This window comes from Lissotriton helveticus, chromosome 6, assembly GCF_964261635.1.
Source record: "Lissotriton helveticus chromosome 6, aLisHel1.1, whole genome shotgun sequence".
Classification (NCBI taxonomy): Eukaryota; Metazoa; Chordata; class Amphibia; order Caudata; family Salamandridae; genus Lissotriton; species Lissotriton helveticus.
In genome coordinates this window covers 1,132,061,398-1,132,078,447 of record NC_136067.1, presented here as the reverse complement: position 1 = coordinate 1,132,078,447, position 17,050 = coordinate 1,132,061,398, and the positions used below count along the sequence as shown (strand labels likewise).

Sequence of the window (17,050 nt, the reverse complement as noted above, 5' to 3'; positions counted from 1 at the left end):
CACACGTACTACGTGGGGGGCAACTGCACCGGCCGGCTCCTGGCCAGCGCCTTGAAAGCCAAACTCCAACGCTCCAAAATTACGACGCTACTGGACGACGCCGGCGATGCAGTTACTGAGGACGCACAGATCGCCTCGGCCTTTCGCTCCTTCTACGCCTCTCTATATAGCGCGGATAAGACGTCGCCGACAGCCATTGACACCTACTTGCGATCTGCCGATATTACACCGTTATGTTCGGCGAGCGTGGAAGCCCTTGATGCCCCCATTCGCTCCGACGAGATCCTCGCTGCCATTGCACGCATCCGTCCGCTTAAATCCCCGGGCCCTGACGGCTTCTCGTCGGGCTTTTATAAATCCTTCGGCCAGGTCCTGGCGCCTATCCTCGCCAGGCTGTTTAATTCCTTTGAAGGGCCGAGTTCCATCCCGCCCGATATGCTTGCAGCCGACATTGTGGTCCTGCCTAAGCCGGGCAAACCCCCAACGCACTGCTCCGCGTTCCGCCCCATCTCCTTACTCAATCTAGATCTGAAGCTGTTCACGGGGGTACTGGCGGCTCGCCTAGGTCCCTGCCTCCCGGGCATCCTCGAACCGGACCAATCGGGCTTTGTCCCGAACCGCCAGTGCAGTGACAACACCAAAAGACTCATGCACCTCGTGGACAAAGCTGATTTTCAGGTCTCAGACTCTGCCCTATTAGCCATCGATGCAGAGAAGGCTTTCGACCGTGTCGACTGGACCTATTTACAGGCTGTGCTACGGCGCTACCACCTGGGCGACCGGTTTCAGGCCTGGATCGCGAGCTGCTACCACCGTCCCTTGGCACGTGTCCGGCTGGGTGGCCTCAAGTCCGACCCCTTCGAGATACAGAGAGGAACCCGCCAGGGATGTCCCCTCTCACCCCTCTTATTTGCTCTATACGTGGAGCCCTTAGCGCAGAAAATCCGCGATAATCCTCACATTACAGGAATGTCTTTCGGCAACGAACCCCACGTGGTGGGACTGTACGCGGACGACAATCGCCGCTTTGGACCGCCCATCTAGCTCCATACCGGCGCTTCTGGCGGAGCTGGAACAATTCGGCGCGGTATCAGGTTTCAAGGTTAACCAGGGGAAGTCCCTGATACTGCCCCTTGGCAGCCATGCTCTTCCTAATAACCCACCACCTACCTTCGGATGCCACCTGCGGTCCACCACTCGGCTTCCATACCTGGGGATTACCCTGACCTCCTCCACGGTCTCGACGGTCAATCACAACTACTCTACTTTATCATCCCAGATCCGGGCCGATCTCGCGCGTTGGTCAAAGCAACCCCTCTCCTTACTTGGCAGGATCGCGGCGGTAAAGATGCCGGTCCTACCCAAGATATTATACATCTTTCAGACCCTCCCGGTGTCGCCGCCAACGGGAATGCTAGCTGACCTCCAACATGATCTTCACCAATTTGTGTGGGAGAAGAAACGCGCCAGGCTACATCGACGAGTAGCGCACAGGACTGTCGACGAGGGCGGCCTCGGGATCCCAAACTTGCTGCAATACTTCCAGGCCTCGCAAGTTCGGTATCTAGTGAAGTGGTACCGGCCCGAATCAGAGAAGAGATGGCTCTTTCAGGACAGAGCCATGGCACAGACCTCCCTGTGGAAGATACCGTTTCTTGCTCGCCAGCACAGGCCACGTTATCTCCTCCGCTCCCCTATTACTCGGACCACTATGGCAGCCTGGGACATGGTAGCGGTCAAACGGGGCCTCACGACCTTCCCATCCCCACTTACCCCGCTCTTTGACAACCCCGCATTCCCGCCCGGCACGGACACTCGAGCTTTCCTGCAATGGCGTGACACGCCTTGCCGATCAGCTGGGCACCTCTTTGATGTGGAGGGGTTCCTCTCTCTCGCCGACATCTCGCGAGACTATGGAGTGGATAACCCTCACATGTTTCAATATTTCCAAATCCGCCACTGGCTCTTGCGGCCGGACGTTGCCCCTCTGGTCGGCCGGCAAATGACACCGTTCGAACGCTGGCTCGTGTCCAAGGTCTCAGATAAACAGCTTATCTCAGACCTCTATCGGATGCTCTATCCTGCTGCCGACCCTGCTAAAACTGCTGGACAGCGGCGATGGGAAGCCGAATTCGGAAGACCTCTCTCCTCAATAGAATGGAACCACATATACTACAGGGCCGCCCACACTACCCGCAATACCAAAGCCAGGGAATCGGCGATAAAATTGGCTATCTATTGGCACCTTACCCCAGCGAGACTCAATCAAGGCAACCCGACCCGAAGCGCGCTGTGTTGGAGAGGATGTGGCAGCCGGGTTACACTGACTCACCTCCTGTGGGAATGTCCCGCCTTGCAGGAGTACTGGAAGGTTGTCCTGGACGATATTGATTCCACGTTCGACACTGAGATCCCACGCTTCCCAGCATACACACTCCTAGGGCTTCCCAATGCACTTACATTCCCCTTGAGATCAGTTCGCGGCAAACAGATGGGCATCGCCATGCAGGCAGCGTCGCAACACATCCTGTCGCTCTGGGGCTCCACTATCCCACCCACCCACACTGGCTGGCTACACAAGTTGTGGTTCACGTTAGGCATGGAACGGATCCAGGCCACACTCACACATACATCTGACGCATTCCGAACTACTTGGCAGCCGCTCCTGACGTTGCTCTCCAGGGAATTCCATGAAATCACTTGCCCGAAGTACCTTCGTATCCTACGCCTTACAGACTGCATGATGGACCGAACGCGACCCGAGGCACCTTGATACACTTAGACTAGCTATAGCTCACACGATTACTATGGAAGAATGGCGTACTGGTGGGGTGGGGGGCGTTAGAGTTGGGTGTTAGGGGGGGAGGCGGGTTCTTAGGGCTGGATTTTTTTACTTGTTGCTCCGACTAGGGGCTTCTCTCGACCTCCGGGCACCACCTTTCCATCTGGGCATGATCATCCTGCTCACCTAATGCTTATTAGAGAAGACGTGTCTGTCTGTCTCGCTTGCCTACTTTGCCTGTTGATTGTCCATTGCTATGCCATGCCTGTTTTTTCTGTTCTAAAACTCAATAAAAATACTTTGAAATTAAAAACAACCTGGAACTCAGGAGAATTGGCGAAAAAAATCTTAAGAGAAGAAAATCAACTAAAAGCTTGGGGGATTCGAATCAAACCGTACCTCAATCCCGGCTATCCTGTACCATTACTCCGCAATCTCCACAAAAACGTTAAATCGACCCTCAACAAACGCCGCCCTGACATACTCAAAAAATCTATACTGAGAGGAGAACGCGGAAGCTCAGCCAAACGAAAGGCCCGAGCATCCCCCTTGCAAAAAAACATTGGTCTCCTGATCCCAAATCAAGAATGGGACTGGATCGCGAAAACAATAAATACTAGACAGTCAGACCAATGACAATCTGAAGAGCGAATCAGCAGCTCCTCAAACACAAATCTGCCGTTAAAACTGTGTTCCTGGAATATAAACGGACTAGGAGCAAAAACCACCAATAAAGATCTATTGTTATACTTTCAGCAGTATGACTTAATTTTGCTACAAGAAACCTGGTCAGCAGAACCGTTCCATCTGCAGGGCTTCAAAACATTCCACCTCCCAGCTAGGAGAACTTCAAAATTTGGACATGAGAAAGGTGGACTATCCATATACACCTCTATACAAACAATAAAGTACGCAAAAGAACTGCTAAATAAAAACACTTCGGGAACGGAAAACGGGATCACTGCAGTTCTGCTAGAAATATCAATAGCGGGAACCGAAAGACAAGAACTAATTCTCGTCAATACCTATTTGCACCCAAAGGTAAAAAAAACGGCGCTAAATTCTTGGTGTCAGAACTGAACAAATTAATAACCGAAGTGGAAACTTCGAACCTTATTGTCTCAGGAGACTTTAACATGTTCCTTTCGAAGTCAGAAAAGAATCATCCAACGAAAGACCATTTGGATACAAGGGGGATCCCCCCACTGGAAGTGTGTCCATGGGGCAAACTAACGAATCTATCAAAAAGCCTAATTGAAGACTTAACAAACCTAGGCCTGATTTCGATAAATGGGCGATCGCCGGGGGACCAACCCCAAGCAGCAACTTTCTACAACTCTATTTCCAGCTCGGCGATCGACTACACCTTCCTATCTTTTTCACTGTTTACATTAGTACAAGACTTTAAAATTGGTACATCCGACTGCAGCGACCACCTCCCGCAAGAATTGACATTGAGGGCACAAGGGACAGCTCTAACATTTCCTACTAATGGCCCAAAGCTTTCGACCTCAACAAAATGCAAAAGAATCAAGTGCAACATTAGTGACCCTGAACGATTGGTGAAAGAAGCGATGACGTGCTGGGAAAGTGTTGCAGCGCTGAACGTCAATAAAATAACCGCCTGGGAGTCCTTTCTGACAACCTTTGGCCTAATGAATATCAAATCCAACTTCATTAAAGAAACTGACGTACGGACAAGCCAAAAAATATTCGCCTGGCCGATTAGTAACCCCAAAAAATATTCTCAGACTCCTCTAACTTTCAATCTAAGGCAATAAAAACTGCTATTAACAGAACACTTCGCGAGCTTCGGAAAGATGGGAGCGACAACAACTTAGTGACCAAATTAAGATCACTAAAGTGTAATAAGAACAAAATCCTGTGGCGAATCAAGCAGGAATCCACCGAAAAAACTTGGGCTAAACTGCTCTATGACTCTAAAAACAATAACAGTGCAAGATTCTGGAAAACTGTTAATAAAATAGAGAATCCAAACGTCCCTGGAGTGAACTCCCATATCACTGAGGTAACCTGGGTATATCATTTGATGAAACACTTTAATGACGAAGTGTCAGGCAAAGGCAATCGAAGTCCAGAGTTTGGTCAGGCGAACCCAACGGCCCTAAAACCTCTAGTCGAGGAGTCCAACTTTCCAGGCTCGACTGTGCAGTTGAAGGGTCGAATTGCGAAAGGGCGGAAGGAGGTAGCCCCAGGCCCAAATGGAATCCCTCCCATCCTTTACAAGCAAGATCCAACTTACTGGGCCGAACAATTGCTCCCACCCTTTGTAGAAATCTGGAAGGCTGAGCAATTTCCGTCCTCCTGGAAGAGTTCAATAATTGCACCAATCTACAAAAAAGGCAACAAAAGCGAGGGTAAGAACTACAGGCTCATAGCCCTTATGGATATAGATGCCAAATATTTTTCGGGGCTTTTCTTGGAAGAACTAATTGTTTGGGCGTCAAGCAAAAAATTAATCCCTATTAACCAGACTGGATTTCAAAAGAACTTAGGGACCACGACAAACATTCTAGCCCTCTCCCTGCTGATAGATGCTACAATCAAAATCAAAAAAACATTATATGTGTACTACATCGATTTCTCAGCCGCATTTGACAGCATTGATAGAGGAAAACTGTGGACAAAGCTTTCAAAGTGGGAGGTTGATCCCAAATTACTGAATCTATTGATTTTACTGTATACAGATACCTGGATCCAAATAAAACTGGGGACCGGCAACTGTCTGTCAAAAGAAATACCGACAACAAAAGGGTTGAAACAGGGGTGCGTCCTTGCACCGACCCTGTTCAACCTTTTCATGTCTGACCTCTCCAAAGATCTGGATAACTGTAACCATCACGCCCCAAAGTTAGGAGGTTTTACGTTGTCCAATTTATTATATGCGGATGATTTGATACTAATCAGCCAAACTCCAATAGGACTGCAACACCTTATTAACACAACAAGTACATTTTCCGAAAAGAACGCGCTAAGCATAAATACAGAAAAATCAAAGGTGATGGTATTAAACCAAAAATCAAAAAAGCAAGTATTTCAATGGTCTCTTCATGACCATAAAGTGGAAACAGTTAAAGAATACAAATATCTGGGGATAATCTTTGACACAAAAGGCTCATTCCAGCGACAAGAAACACCAATAAAGAACAGAGGGATTTGTCTTGCCATCGCATTAAAAAGCATTAAAAACAGAATAGCGGGCCCAAATTTAATCCCCTTGCTGGACATACTTCGTGCAAAACTGCTGCCGTCGATAACATACGGTAGTGAATGCATGAGAGGGAGAGATGAGGTAACCCTAGATAACGTTGTAAGCAAAACACTGCGAATACTTTTCACGCTCCCTCCATACACCTCCCCTGCACAGTTAAGGCTGGAGTTCGACCTACAGAAGCAGAGAATTGCATGAAAGGGTGCATACGCAAAATGCTGGCACAAAGTAAGGAACGCTGAAATAGGCTCTCTGAATGCCCATCTCTGGAAAGAGCTAGAAACAAACAAAGACTCCCCTGCAATGGTCTACCTCCAAGAAGCGATAAACTCCCTTGCGCTAAAAGACCTTTGGGACTCGAGTGGTTCACACAAATGCTTTAAGCTCCTTGTCAACAAATCTGTGAAAATAATCTCCTGGGAAGAAGACAAAGCAGCACTAACCAGGAGGTCCCATGGGTGGTTTGTGATTCAAGGCTACACCAGCGCCTCACCACAGACATACCTCAGCACCGGCTTCTCATGGAAGGCGAAGGAAGAATTTATGCGGTTGAGAATGGGGGTAATCCCATCAAAAGAACATCTCCCCCCGTGGAAACGCCTGGAGTTCAATCTTAAGTGTAGGCTCTGTGATAACTCAAAGGAGGATGTTCTGCACTTGTTATGTAGCTGCAAGGCTTTAGATAGAGCCAGAAGGAGCCAATTAACACAGCTCTGGAATCAAAGTTGTGTGCGAACTCGTCGTCAAGCTCTGCTGATCAGCTTCAAGGGAGAAGATATCCAACTAGCCTGTAGACTAGTGCGCTTCATGAAAATAGTTAACACGACCCTAAACCCAGTGGCTAGTGACTGAACTTGATTTATCAAGATCTGCTCTGGTACCTTAAGACAATTCTTTCTTTTGATATCTAAAGACACAGCAAACTGTGAAAGGCTTTTTATAAAAATAAAAAAAGACACAGTACTGTATTAGATCTATTGAGATCTGCTCTGGCACTTTAAGACAATTCTTTTTTTGATAACTAAAGACACAGCAATCTGGGAAAGGCTTTTTATACAAATGCACAGTACTGTACTAGTATATATGATTGGTTTCATTCCTTTCTTTTTTAACTTTTCTATCGCTTTTATCTGCTTTGTATAACTCTTTGATTAGGCATCGCCTTCTATTTTTTCTCTGTTTTCTTAAAAGAGTAATTGCAAAGATTTTTATTAATCGCGCAATAAAGACTATTATTATTATTATTATTCAACCCAGGCTTAAACAAAAGAATAAGCATAGAGTATTTAGACACGCCAAACAACAGAATAAGAAAGTCACACAACACGAAGAAAATCTGACACAAATTTATAAAAATAAATGATACTTTAATACATTTTTAGACACCAAAAATGATCCAAATCCACTAGAGGGTTCCAGAGATATAGATTTTAAAGTAAAACATAAATGTCAGCCTTTAAGTCCAAAGTGCATACAAGCATTGGTAATTGTAAAGTTTAAATACTTTTGAAAAGTTTCAAAGAGTTATGTTTGATTACTCCGGCCTGGACTGGGTGACCAATTCCGACAGGGAAAAGGTCAAGGGGGATGAGTAAGGAGTATTTGGACAGTTACATTGTTATCAAAGCAGTCTCATGTTTAGTTCCATGGTTTATGCAAGGACCGCCTTAGACTTCAGTGGGATAGTCCTGATGCTGAAAAGATGTTCTGGATGCTGTGCTGTCAATAGGTGCCTTCCTGGGATTGTTCATGGGTGAAATGGAGTGACTTGGGCAACAGGGATTGGTGTCTCTTGAAGTCCTCTTTGAGACCACTGAAGCACAGCAACAGCGGGGCTGGAGGCCTGAAGTTACTGCAGGCCCAGCGGTATCCTTTGATGAAGCTTAGTGTCCCTTGTTGGTGACAAACCTGCACTCTGACGACTCACCCAGGTCTTGAAGACTATGGTGCAAACGTTTGAGTGGCGAGTGGTGGTCTTCTTGGCTGCATAGCGGTGGTCAGCAGCTGTTTCCTCAAAGTGGCAACTTCTGCGACACTGAAGCTGGAACATAGAGTCCGCCAACTGACTCTTGGAATTCATCTTTGCGGACTGGAGCTCTGGAGTGACTTTTCCAGAATTCAGGCTCCACTAGCACATTTCTCTCTTTGCTAGCCCCAGGATCAGCAGGTGCAGTCTAGTGGTTGGTGTAGTTTCTCTTTCCAGGTCCAGGGTACAGCAGGGCAGTCCTTCTTTGGTCCTTTCTCTAGTCCAAAGTGATCTGAGGTTCATGTTGACATATTTAAGCCAAGAAAGTTACCTTAGGGGGTGATGCGGTTACTAGCCAATGGGACAATGGGCTACCAGGATCCTTGCTACTCTATGACGACTTCCGGCTATATGTGGCATCTAGCAATCCCAGAGGGCACTATTCTGCCCTCTCTCAAGATGTCTGAACCCTTCCTTGGCCATGAGGGGCTTGATAGGGTTTTAACTCTTAGGACATATACGACTATATCCCCTATGTAATAATTTACAGCTCCCTGCCTAAGAGCTTGCTAGACCTTCCTTAGGGGATTCTTACATATATTGTTACGCGATGTGCCATAGGTTTAGATGGCAAAGTCATATTGGCAGTTTAAACCCCCCTTCCAATCTGCAATGGCAGGCTGGGAGCCATGTTGTGATTATTCACACTCAGTGCTACAGCCCTGGGTGGACCTTTCACTTACACGCCCTGGGTAACCTTGGGAACCATATACTAGGGACTTATAAGTAAGTTAATTTATGCCAATTGGGGATAGCCAATTCAACATACCCTCCCCCCCCGTGCCTTGAGACCCTCATGGGTGAGTAGTGCGCTTCACAAATGCCTGATTGATTGAGCATACGTTTTGTAAAGGGTTAGAACTCTGGCGCTGAGGTCTGGTTAGCAGGCCTCTATGTACTCTTGAGTCGATACACCAGCAGCATCAGTCCAAACCATTGGGGGAGATCATGCTAAATAGGCATTCTTTTACATACATTATTTTGTATCTCCTTAACAGTGGTATTGGCGCTTAATTCATATCTCAATTGCCAGGATAATGTTGAGTTAATGGTGATTTATTAACCCTACTAAAGATACTGGTATAATTTACATAAGAATGATGTGATATCTTGTCCGGCAGGATTCCCGTCACCCAGTTCCAAGTCTGAGATCGTCTTTGCAGATTGTCCTGGCACAAAACGAGAAGACAGCAGAGTCAGTCATTGCACCAGTAAGTATAGTATCATAGTTGTGTTCTGTTTGGACAGTTGATTACTCCCTTTGGGTGCATTTGGAATGGCCATGGCCTCTTCATCGCTAATCACAATTTACTTACTTATTTATGCCTACCACCCCTCCTGGGGTGTATAGGCAACCAACAAGGACTCTCCAGCCATCTCTGTCCTGGGCTTTTCTTTCAGTCTGACTCCAGGTGTATCCCATCTCTTTGCAGTCAGCCTCGAACCCTCGACACCAGGTATTTCTTGGTGTTCCTCTTTTCCTTTTCCCTTGAGGATTCCAGGTGAAGGCTTGCCTGGTGGTATTTGATGTGGGCTTGCGGATGGTGTGACCTATCCAGCCCCAGTGTCTTTTCATGATTTCTTCATGAGTAGGGAGTTGGAAAGTCTGCTGACATAGGTTGTTGTTGCTGATGGTGTTTGGCTGGCTGATTTGGAGGATTTCCCTCATACAGGTATTTATGAAGGTTGTTGGTGGTTGTCACTGTTATAGTCCAAGTTTCTGCTCCATACAGGATGGATTTTACATTGGTGTTAAAAAGCCCGAGCTTGGTTTGCATTATTAGGTCCTTGGAGCTCCAGATCTACATTAGCTGAATAACGGCAGCTCTTGCTTTGCCTATTCTTGCCACCCTGCTTGTCTGTGACACACAAATAATGGACGGAATGCGGAACAAATGAAACATTCACCCCCAGTCAAGAGATCTGGTTAAATCTATTGTTCTTTTGCTCACCATGCCATACCAGTTTAGACCATAAGCAAATCAGTCTTGACCCTGTGCCCAATGGGAACAGTCCAGGCCGATATGCTAGGCCAGGTCCTCCCTGGACTGGAAACAAGCATCCTAGGACCGGTTTCGGTCTTTCAGTCCTCATCAGCCAGCTTGACTCCAGTGGCATGGAGAGCACGAGACACACGTCTGGGCATACCCGTCCCACTCGGGGTGACAAATGCAAAAACAACAATTGATGGACAGAATGCAGAACAATGTCGTACATTCACCCCAGTACAGAGATCTAGGCCTTAATCCATCATTTTTCTGCTCACCATGCCATTCCAGTTTGGACCCAGCCATATGCAAATCAGTTTTGACCCTGCACCCAGTGGGAACAGTCCAGCCCGAAATGCCAAGCCAGGTCCTCCCTGGACTGGAAACAAGCATCCTAGGACTGGTTTTGAGGCATCACCCCTCATCAGCCCGCTCGGGCCGTGGACGGCAGGTGCAGAGTGGTGCAGATTTGCGGATTCCGGCCAAGGCCAGAGGTTGCAGATGAACAAATCCGTTCTTCACGGGAGACAAAGTCTTTGTGGATGAAGGCAGGTCCTCCAGGGTTTTTGAGGTTGCTGGCTGCAGGACACACCGGTATTTCGCAGGAGCAGGTTTGAGGTGGAGACAGGCCGTAGGACTGGGGCCAAGTCAGTGGGCGTCTTCCTCTTGTTAGCTGCTGCACGGCTGTTAGGTCCCTTTTCTTCTTCTTCTTCTTGTAGTTTCTTCTCGTCTGTGGAAGCAAGGTTCAGGGGTGCCCCTATATACTAGATGTAGGGGCATTACAGGTAGGTAAAAGGCTTGGACCACTGGGTCCCTTCCCTGGGGTGAGTACACCCCCTATTATGCCACCCTCCAGTGGGTGGGAGGGGGCATGAGCCTGTCCCTGGTTGGCTGAGTTCCCCCAACTTCAAGATGACGTGGACTGAGAGTTGTGCTTCACCTCACTTCCTGCCCTCTCCCCCGACACCTTGCTCCACCGCTCTCTACCCGGGACGACGCTTCACCACTCGCCGTGCAGCTCCCAGACAGCTGTCGCAAGACCTGTAGTAAACAGAATATGGAGGGTAATTTCTCTTCCTCCTTGCCATTGGTTAACTTTGGCATTGCTCTTCTTATCCGGCTTATTGTTGGCTGGCGATCCGGTACATCACTTCCGTTTTTGTAGGAAGCAGCACCGACCAACCACAGTTTAGTTACGTTGCTGGCTATCTTTTAATTTAGGGACTGCTTGTTTTCTTTGCTGCTCACATTCCGTTGGCACATCTGCCAGCTTCCTGCCCTCTCCCCCAACGCCTTGCTCCACCGCTCTCTACCCGGGACGACGCTTCACCACTCCCCATGCTACTCCCGGACAGCTGCCGCTGCCTCATAGCCCCACCAGCGTCGCAGCTGCTGGCCATGGCGTGCCATGCTAACTCGACCCGCCATACTCCCAGCGCCGGCTCTGGCATCCTGTGTGCCACTAACTGACCATCTGACACTCAGAGCTCCTGCAGAAGCTGCACAAGCTGAATGCTTACTCGAGCACCAACATCGGCGCCGGAACCTTGGGCAAGAAGCATACATGCTCTGCGAGCCGGAGCTGGAGTGCTACGCACAGTACAGCGAACCTCTGGGCGAGCAGTAGCCGCGACTGCCTGCCAGCCTTGCAGTCCATGCATGGCGGGCTCAGCTTTGGTGACAGCTGTTTTGGCCTTGTGTGGCATAACAGATAGGGCGGCTGACTTTCACACTAAGAAACCGGGTTCGAGTCTAGCGGGAGGCTCAAACATGCTGTAATTCTGGGACTGCGATTCAGTTTATTAATGCGCTTGTGCGTCCACTGGGAGCTGTGTATGTTGAGCCTCCCAGTTCCCCAGCCTCAAAGAGGACTACTCCAGCTGTTACGCCACATCCTTTAACTTTGTCAACACACTCCATACGAGTGTGTGCGTTTAAACTCTGTCTCCTCCTTTTTTTATTTTTTTTATTTATTTATTTTTTCATTTTTTATCCCGTGGTGGTGGGAGACAGGTTAAACAAACAAACATAAATCTTACATAATTTATACATAAGAAATTATACAATAATAATTAAAGGACGTTATTAATTTGCCAACCACTTTTCAAATGGTGTCCAGTTCTTAGAAGCAGTTAAACGTCTTTTCTTTCCTCTGAACGCCTGAACAGAAGCCTCTAGTTTGAACCAGGCCAACATCCTGGCCTTCCAATGACAAAAAGTAGGAGATTCGGGATTTATCCAGAGCGATGTAATGCAGAGTCTGACCATGGCCATAGCAATAAACAGAAAAGCGTGCAAATATCTTGTTCTTTCGGGGGCCATAGAGTATTGATAACCAGTGATTACCATTTCCGCCGAGATTTTAACTGAAGTTTGAGTTATCTGGGTAAGAAAAGTTTCAATTTGATTGATAAAGAAAGATAACTCCGGACAGTCATAGAACATGTGAACAGAATCTGCAGACGGAAATTTACATCTTGCACAAAACGACCCTCTGCCCCCACTAACAACCCCCCCATCTGACAAGTTTTGCAGGCGTATAATAAAGGGTAAACATAGCCATATAACTTTGCGAACGAAGAGTACCTGAAACCAAAACAGACCTGGCTAAAACCAGCGGAAATTTTAAATCAACAGAGGGTACTCCAAATTTAGTTGCCCACTTATTATTCTGATCATCTAAATCATCTGGAAGTTGAGATAGAAAAGACTGGTATAAACTGCCAATTTTTACTTTCCTTCTTATTAATTCAACTATATCAATTTTTTGAAACATTGTTAAGTTTACAAGGAGCTTCTTATCAAGAAAACTTCTAAATTGCAGGTATTTAAAAAAGTGATTAGACTGCAGATGGAATTTCTCCTTCAGAAAAAAAAAAGAAGCCATTTGCCCGAGATCAGCCAGATCGACAATCTCCTTCAAACCAAGAGATGTCCAGGTAATAGCCACCCCCTCTTGAAATATTAATGGAAGTAACCCAGAAACATTTAATGGGTGTAATAGTTGAGCTTAGGGATATGAAAATGACGACGGACTTTTTGCCAAACCGAGAATAATGCCCACAGAACCTTAAATGTAGTTTTTTTTAAATAACTCGGTTCGAGGATACGAGTTAATACACCTTTTGTGGCATCTCCCAATGATATTGAATATATTGATGGTGACAGATGTAACGGAAGCTCAGCAGCGTCTCCTAGCAAAGGAAGAGCGAAGTGTTGGATCATAGCTGCCCAATAATAATACATTAAATTCGGAACTGTCCAGCCCCCACGATCCTGCGGGAGATAGGTCCACTTAGCCGCCCTCCTTGGTTTACGATATGACCATAAGAATCGTTGACATATCCTTTCTGCTCTTATTAAAATTAAAGTGGAGATTAGAAGTGGAATAGACCTGAAAAGATATAAAAATTTTGGAAGAACAAACATTTTAAGAATATTACATCGACCAAATAACGAAAGATGTAAATGATCCAGCCGCTCTAACTTATTATGAAGTAAATCGATAATAGGGGGGTAATTCAGGTCCGGGATCTGATCTACATCTGGCGAAATTTGAATACCAAGATATGTTGCCTCTGTAGTTATAGGAACATGAGAAAGTGGCATAGCCGCGGATTGCAAAATTTGCGTCTTTGCGATATTTAACTTGTAGCCCGAAATTGAGCCAAATTGAGCTGCCAGAGTCTCCAATGCAGGAAAAGATCGAGTGACATTATCAGTTAATAATATAATATCATCGGCATATGCCAATGTCTTGTATTCAATTCCATGAACACTGATAGGAGAAATAGTCTGAGATTTTTCTATCAAACATAACAAGCATTTACAATGCAATGGTTTCGCCTTTTGAAAAGTTTGAGCTATTGGCATTGTAAATTGGCACCATGTGGTATATGGCACCTTCAAACAGTCCTTATATTGTAGGCAATAGCATTGCTACTTCCCTTCACCCCTGTCAGCAGTATAGATTTACATATCCGAGCATGCAAAATGTTGCTGGCACATAAACCAGCGTATGTTCAAGAGGTCATTACCATTTGACCTATGCTCATTAAAAGATGCCGTTTTGGAATGTGTGCACTCGTCTTGTAACAAAGATACACAAGAGGAAGATTGTATAGCCCTTACAACCGCCACCCACCATACCAGGTCCTCAATGGATAAGTCTTGCACTGTACACGTAACGTAATTGTCAAGAAAACAGCCCCCCCCCCTTCCATGCCATGTCTGACACCATCACCCAGTAGATACCTGAGCCAAGCCTACTCCACATTCTGGGACTTCTTGTTAAATTTTTACTGTCGTTTTCTGAAAAACAACTGGGTGAAGGAGTCCTACGTCACGCTGACCCTTTTAGAGTGGCTGGTCTTGTGGCCACTCCTGTCAATAGGCACCTGACAGTTTTCGAGTCTAGAGAATTCATTCAATACTCACTGCATCCTACGAGTTTTGGTCTTGGCTCACTTTAAAAGAAACAATGTGCCAGAAATCGGTGTTTTTAAGAAGGAATGCCCAACCAACGAATACATTACAACTGCTCTTTCAACTCTCGGGTCAGAGGGGGTAGTTATAGTTTACTACGTAAACATACAGGCGCCCCAGTGCTCCTCCCAGTTGCACAGGTGTCTCTACAAGTACCTGCTAGCACTCACCCAGGTCAGCAGGTACCCACAAAGCTCGTTCTTGTCCAGACTCATGACTGCACCGGAGGGTTCTTTCTGCCCCAGGTCCAAAAAACGCGCTACGATAAAAGCCTACTCAACCTGTCCCTCTGTACTTTCCGTAATGCCAGCTGTAAACCAACGAGATGGAGACTCTATGGACAGAGCGGCGCGAGTCAGGTTTATACGCGAGGACCGCAGACAGGTGTCTGTTTACTTGCCAGATCCGGCGCAGCCCAGCAAACTAGCGCTATAACAGTAATGAATGAACATAGAAAAGGGACGTATGGCGGTCATCTTGCGTTGGGATGGTTTTTATCATCTGTAAGAGTAAGTCCTGCCCACAGAGATGGTGGCGGAAGCATACGTAGCCGTAGTCTTGCATTGGGTTCTAAGAAGGCTGTCATGTTGATTTGAATTGAACTATTTGGACTTTCCTGACAGCAAAGTGCTATCCTTTTCACACACCCCTCGCACAATTTTGGTGGTCCTTTTATATTATTTGCAGTCAAGAAAGATGGTCAACTTCATCTTTAGATTTGGAAATCTTGACAGGGTTGCTCTAATGGTAATGGAGGTTGAGTGACTTGCAAAGCGAACTCTCATGCAGATCGTGCTCAGAGTGACTCATAAATCGAAGGACATAACTGTCATGTTATCAAGTCCACGTGTAATTAGCTGCCACAGTCACCGTTTTTTCTTTCCAACATGGAGCGTGTAGTCCTGATTTCACTGGGATAATAGGGCTACAAGTCGTTGAATGCGAAAACAAGTGAGGTCCCGGGCCGGCAGCCAATCTCAGCGCGGCCCGGGGAATGACGTCACGGGGCCCCGGGCCGGCAGCCAATCACAGCGCAGCCCGGGGAATGACGTCACGGGGGTGTCCCGGGCCGGCAGCCAATCACAGCGTGGCCCAGGACAAAGGGGCGGGGCTTAAAAAAAGCCCGAGAAACGCCCCCGAATCGCGTTTTCACAGGAAAGCGTGATTGACAGCCTCTGTCTCCCAATGGCTAGCCTCCATTTATGGAGCTAGCCACTGGGAGACTGAGGCGGAACCAAAGCCCCTATGTAGAATCATGAGATTTCGCCGTGGGCGGGGCAACTGCTACGCAGTTGCCAACGCCCAGGGCGAAACCTAAAAAGGGATCGATAAATAAGGCAAAAAGGAGGGGAGAACAGGGGCATCCTTGTCTGGTGCCCCTGCTAATAGAAAAATAATGTGATTCATTACCAGAGATACGAATTTTAGCAGTTGGGGATATATGCAGAGCTTGTAGAGCCTGGATGAACTCCGATGTGTAACCCTTCCAGCGCAAGACATCCCATAAATACCCCCAGGTGACCCTGTCGAACGCCTTCTCGGCGTCCAACAGGATCACCCCGAGGGCGGAGTTTGTAACCTTTGCCCAGTCTAGCAGGGCAACAACACGCCTGATGTGATCCGTCGTATCCCTGCCGGGAATAAACCCATGCTGGCGAATAGAAACCAGGGGAAGAATTGTTTGAGTTAAGCGAAAAGCCAATATCCTTGAATAGATTTTGCTATCCTTATTGATTAGCGCTATCGGCCGGTATGATGCAGGGTTTAATTCGTCCTTGCCTTTCTTTTTAAAGAGGACAATTGTCGACTGTCGCCAAGAATCAGGGACAGATCCAGTCTGGGCAAGGCGGAAAACCTCTAACATTTGCTGTTTAAATATTTATGAAAAAGTCTTATAAAATTCTAAATGGATAAGATCCGGCCCAGTAGCTTTACCATTGGAAAGGGATTTCATAGCAGTTACAACTTCCTCCCAACTAATAGGTTCTGCCAAAATTTGATTCTGATCGTCTGTAACCTTCTGAGTATCCATAGATTGAAAAAATTGGTCCAGGCTAGTTTGTTGTTGTAAAGTTATATTCGTATCCTCTGTATATGGGATCGAATAAAAGTCAACAAAAGCATTTACAACACCACTGGGTGTGTCTTGAATAATACCAGACTGGTCCTTAACCCTGATAATCTGATTAGCTACGGCCCTTTGTTGTAAACGTTTTGCTAGAACCTTACCAGAATTTCCCCCAGCTCATACATAGAAGTTCGAAATTGGAAATACTTGGTTGCTATATCTTTATAAAAAGGCTCTAGTAAATTGGACTTTGCTATAGCAACCGATTTCAAACTTACTGCTAAATCTGCCCCCATACAAATATTAAGACTTAAATCCAATTCGGCTTGTTGAAGCGCTGCTAGTCTAGTTTTGACAATTTGCTGCTCACTTTTCCAACAATAGGAGGCAAATCTCTTAGTTTCACCGCGCAATGCGGCTTTAAATGTGTCCCAGACAGTACTGACTGATGCGGTGCGACTATTAATTT

The 17,050-nt window shown here is 46.7% G+C and overlaps 1 protein-coding gene across 3 annotated transcripts in view; it reads left to right on the top strand.

Moving 5' to 3' along the window:
- LOC144763310 (uncharacterized) overlaps nt 1-17,050 on the top strand; it is a 109,853-nt gene that overhangs the window by 75,430 nt on the left and 17,373 nt on the right. For all 3 annotated transcript variants that reach the window (XM_078648787.1, XM_078648785.1, XM_078648786.1), the window contains exon 6: nt 9,162-9,251. In XM_078648787.1, the coding sequence (XP_078504913.1) occupies nt 9,162-9,251 (90 nt within the window). The remainder of the gene's footprint in view (nt 1-9,161; nt 9,252-17,050) is intronic.